The sequence below is a fragment of the Aplysia californica genome, unplaced genomic scaffold (genome assembly GCF_000002075.1).
Source record: "Aplysia californica isolate F4 #8 unplaced genomic scaffold, AplCal3.0 scaffold00343, whole genome shotgun sequence".
NCBI lineage: Eukaryota > Metazoa > Mollusca > Gastropoda > Aplysiida > Aplysiidae > Aplysia > Aplysia californica.
In genome coordinates, this window is record NW_004797613.1 from 583929 (window position 1) to 588721 (window position 4793).

At 42.4% G+C, this 4793-nt stretch overlaps 1 protein-coding gene across 1 annotated transcript in view; it reads left to right on the top strand.

Moving 5' to 3' along the window:
• Nucleotides 1–4793, top strand: part of LOC101864077 — a gene marked incomplete in the record, with an annotated part of 69882 nt that overhangs the window by 40449 nt on the left and 24640 nt on the right. The window contains 3 exon segments of the mRNA XM_013085087.2: nt 560–682; nt 1625–1839; nt 4032–4203. Of these exon segments, the coding sequence (XP_012940541.1) occupies nt 560–682; nt 1625–1839; nt 4032–4203 (510 nt within the window).

Consider the following 4793-nt stretch of genomic DNA (forward strand, 5'->3'; position numbering starts at 1 on the left):
AGTAATGATGATGATGATGATGATGATGATGATGATGATGATGATGATGATGATGATGATGATGATGATGATGATGATGATGGTGATGGTGATGATGATGATGATGATGATGATGATGATGATGATGATGACTTCTCACTAATTACCTCTTGCTTGACCTAGCTCACGCTGAGTAGCTCCCAGCCCGCCTGAAAGACCTCTTTTTTGAGTCCCTTTCTTCCCGTTAGGAAAAATCTTCGAGACGAAACATTAAGCCCTTTTAATGACCTGTTTTCCTTATTTACATTATTGACCCGAGACTACTTCCCTTCTGTGCCTTCTCGTCACTAATAATGATGTAGCATCAGTGGCCTAGTGTTTAGGCTCTTGGACATTCAACCGTTAGGTTTGAATCCCGTCAGGGGCCCAACATTGTGTCCTTGAGAAAGGCACTTTACAAGAATTGTCCTCTCTTCACCCAGGCGGGGTGATGACGACGATGTTGATGATGATGGTGGTGGTGATGATGATGATGATGATGATGATGATGATGATGATGATGATTCTCTCTTTTGGACAGAATAATTGCCTGAAGAGCAAAAATGGGTCTTTAACGAAGAAGGAGATGGAGCGCTTTCGATCTATCAGAGATGACTACGCAGAAAAGAACAATGTGGATACAGATATCGAGACGGATTACGAGGTGAGATACAGGGTGTCCTGGTAGAACATTCAAATACAATAAAAGAAAAAAAAATTATTTCCTCAGATCCCCATTTTGAGATACATTGCTCTACAATGGCATTAATTCTCACATGAATACATACTTGTAGTAATTTGTAAACTCACACAATAACTCATCAATACCTTTCCAGAACACGCCGTTGCTGATGGCCAGTGTACTGCGTTCTGTCTTTGAACGACGGTTAACTTTTCTTCCTCAAAGGTCATCGATCACCCACCAAAACGCCATGTTACTGACATATGATTGACATCGTTACTGTCACTGAAGCCCCTGCTTTCATTGTTGCATTAGGAAAGATTTCATTCGAGGCATCATGTCCCATCTAAGGAACTCTCCCCCACAACAGTTGAATTCTACAGAGTCCGAGGCAAATGTTCAAATTCATTTTGAAAACACATTTTGATTAGATAGTCATTCTTGTTCATACTATTCGTGTGATGTCCATCCATTGTGCTGTGTTAGTATGAATGTTTGGTTTTGTATGCATGACCACTCATTTGTTTTTGTTGTGGGTTTTTGTGGGGGTTTTGCATTGAGATGAAGTGTTGCACTGCAATAGACGCTATAGAGATCGTTATTAAGACTATTTACTACCGTATTGCTAGAGGTAACATGACATTGGGTGTATGACCTTGAGAGGGAGTGAGAGAGAGAGGGGGGAGAGAGAGAGAGAGAGAGAGAGAGAGAGAGAGGGAGAGAGAGAGGGAGAGAGAGAGGGAGAGAGAGAGAGGGAGAGAGAGAGAGAGAGGAGAGAGAGAGAAAGAAAAGAAAGAGAGAGAGGGGGGGGTGGTCAAGAACAGATCTCGAGTTTCTTGAGTAGCTATTGTTTAGACTCTCCACGTCCATTCACAATATCCATGTATTTAAGGTCTTGTTTTTTGGGTTTTTTTACTGTTTCAGAACGATCTGATAGCTCACACTGAGTACTCCGAGGCCCTGATTCAAGAACACAGAGAGAAAAACCTCACACATCTCACGGTAGACGCATTGAAGGAAAGTGTCATACAGCTGAGGAGCCGTCATATTGAGCGTTTTCACCAACAGCTGAAGCGACCAGAAGGGGCCAGATCTCGAAAAAAAAGAGCGGCTGTTTTTGATCAGCAGTCTCTGGACAGGTAGTGAACTACGTTAGATTAAATTCGAAGTGTTGCTGAAAGTGCAGCGTTAGCCCAGTTGGTATCATGTTGAACTGCAGAGTGGATGGCCCTGGTTGGAATCCCCGACGAGGCGCTCTGGAGTTTGGTTGTTTTGGGGAGTTCTTAAGATTCTTCTCCCGTCTGGCTTGGTCATATCGGGGATTGACGTTGTGTTGTGGTTCTGTTTCCAAAGTTTGATGTCCAACTAAATAGGTGCTGGTCAGATAATAGTATTCTCACATGGATCAGAATAGATTCTATACATGAAAACAATTGCCTTCCTCAATTTGTCGTTTTTATTTACTTATTATCCCTCTGTCTGTCAGTCTGTCTGTCTGTCTGTCTGTCTGTCTGTCTGTCTGTCTGTCTGTCTGTCTGTCTGTCTGTCTGTCTGTCTGTCTCTCTCTCTCTCTCTCTCTCTCTCTCTCTCTCTCTCTCTCTCTCTCTCTCTCTCTCTCTCTCTCTCCCCTCGTGTATAAACTCTGCGTAAAATAACACATTAACTAGCAGCAATAGAAAGAAAGAACACCCCTTTTGCCATCGCCAATTTCATTGTATAAGTTCAACGCCCCTTTTGCCATCGCCAATTTCATTGTATAAGTTCAACGCCCCTTTCAAAGCTGTAAGATTAAAGGAAGGATCTACTCTACGAATGTAACGTCCATCTCCAATAGCACACAACCAAATGGGTGATGAACCATTCAAACGTTGGGTATTGGAATCAAGATAGTCTGCTTTGTAGTCCAGAATGAGCTAACGGTGTGCTCTTTTAAAGAACTTGCAGCAACACCCGCAGTCCCATTAATAACAGCACGAAGCTAGAGATAACTTTTGAATTCGCCTCTTATTTATTCATCGCCGCCGGTGAGTTTAGATATTGCTTGTATGGTAATAATGATGCCAAGGTCGCTTTTAAGGACAAGCGGGCTAACCCAGGTTTCGGGGGGGGGTTCCAGAAATCTTGACCTACACCAAAAGTGGGCACTGCCCTACCTATATGAAAAATTTGGTTTCATTGGTGTGTATATGTCTTTGGTTATAGAGAAAACCCTCCTTGTCTTTTAAAAAAACTGAACAAGGGTCCAAAAACCTTACCTTCGAATTTCTCAAAACCGCATTTTTGGGTTAGCCCGCTTGTTTTTAAAAGCGACCTTAAATTATTTGACGCCTTCAGGAATAGTTGGAGCACGTCTGGGAGTTAAAGAGTATTCCTGCATTTCATAAATATCAGTTTATATGCATAAAAAGTAATTGTCAGCTACTTTTTTTATTTTACTTTTTTAATATTGATTTTAAGGATTTGAAAGTGTCGATTTCCTTTCTCAAACAGACAGCCCGATAACCGACAACGCCGTCGATCTCACGACGTCTGACCTCGTGGAGACAACCTTTCGTGTTTGCAAAACACTGTCCTAACCTTCATAGTCTCAAGCTCTCTTTTATTTTTTTTTTAACCTTAGACCCTCAAACTTAGAGGATTGAAGAAAAAAACGAACTACTTGTACAGTGAAACTTCGGTATAACAACATTTTCCGTTCGGTCCCAACGTCTTGGCTGGCCGTTGTACCAGTTAGCCAAATAAAATGGCGGTGACTGCCGAAGTTACCAAGTACTATTTATTCACTTTATCAATCACCACGTACGCGTGCGCATGTGCATAATGTGTTTGTGTGAGGGAGAGACATTTTTTGGTCATTTTCTTTGTTCTCACAATGTACACCTGATCAATCCTTGAAAAGAGAACGTTATAGCGAAAAGTACGTTTGATAATGGCACGTTTTAGATATCGCCTCTAAAGAGCAAAGATACAAAATGGAACGTTACAGCCGAGAGCACGTTTTCAGCGGGATCAGCACCGGCGGCAGCTGCAGCAGCAACAACAACAACAACAGTAGCAGCAGCAGCAGCAGTATTGTAGACAGCAAAAGGGGAAAAAGAGAAGTCTTTTATCATTTTCGAACAAATAAGGGTAAATAACAGGAACAAAGCCATGTTTAGTACTAAAACTGCTTTCTGATTCGCATCGTATAAGCTGTGTCCCCATCACCACCCACACATTGACCACCATCACCATTATGCTTATCGCCACCATCTCCACCATCACCACGAAACGAAAACATTATTCATGTAAAGAATAAACCATTAACTCCGCAAAACATGTCCCCCGTCAGAATGCTGAGGATTTTACGCCAGAAGGAGTCTGTGACAGCTAGGACGTGTCATCACATGCCCACCCATCTTCTGGAGCTCCCTGGAGACGTGGGCTATGGAGCAAGCACACAGTTCGAGCCAGAAGGACGAACGGCGCTGAGGTTGAGCAATTTCCTCTCTATATATCTACAGGTCAGTACAGATGAGGTATTAGATGAAGCCTGTCTGCACAGAGATCTAGATATCTCGAGATTGATGAATGCAGTATTAGTTTTTCCATTGCAGTGTTGGCTGTGCCATGCCTTTTCTTGACTTTTGGTTTGTCTTTTCTTTAATCAATTTCTGCTTCCCTTTGTTTTCCTATTTCTTTAATCTCAGTTTTTGCCCGCGATTCTCTCTCAATATCTCTCTCTTTCTCTCTCTCCCTCTATATCTGTCTATTTATCTATCTATCTATCTATCGATCTATCGATATATATTTATCTCTCTTTTGCCCTCTATATCTATCTAAACCTGTCTCTCGACTCTTTCTCTCTCCCTCTCCTCTCCCTCTCCCCCCTCTTTCTCTGTGTCCTTCTCTCCCTATCAGTCCATCTCTCTTTCCCTCCCAGGGTGTGTGTGCGTGTGTGTTTGTGTTTGTGTGTGTGTGTGAGTGTTAGTGTATGTGAGTCCGTATCTGCATGTCATTGGGTCTCTTTCTCTGTCTCTGTCTCTATCCTATTGTCCATCTCTTTCCGTCTCTCCTTATCTGTCTCTGTCTTCTCTTTCTTTTTCTCCCCCCC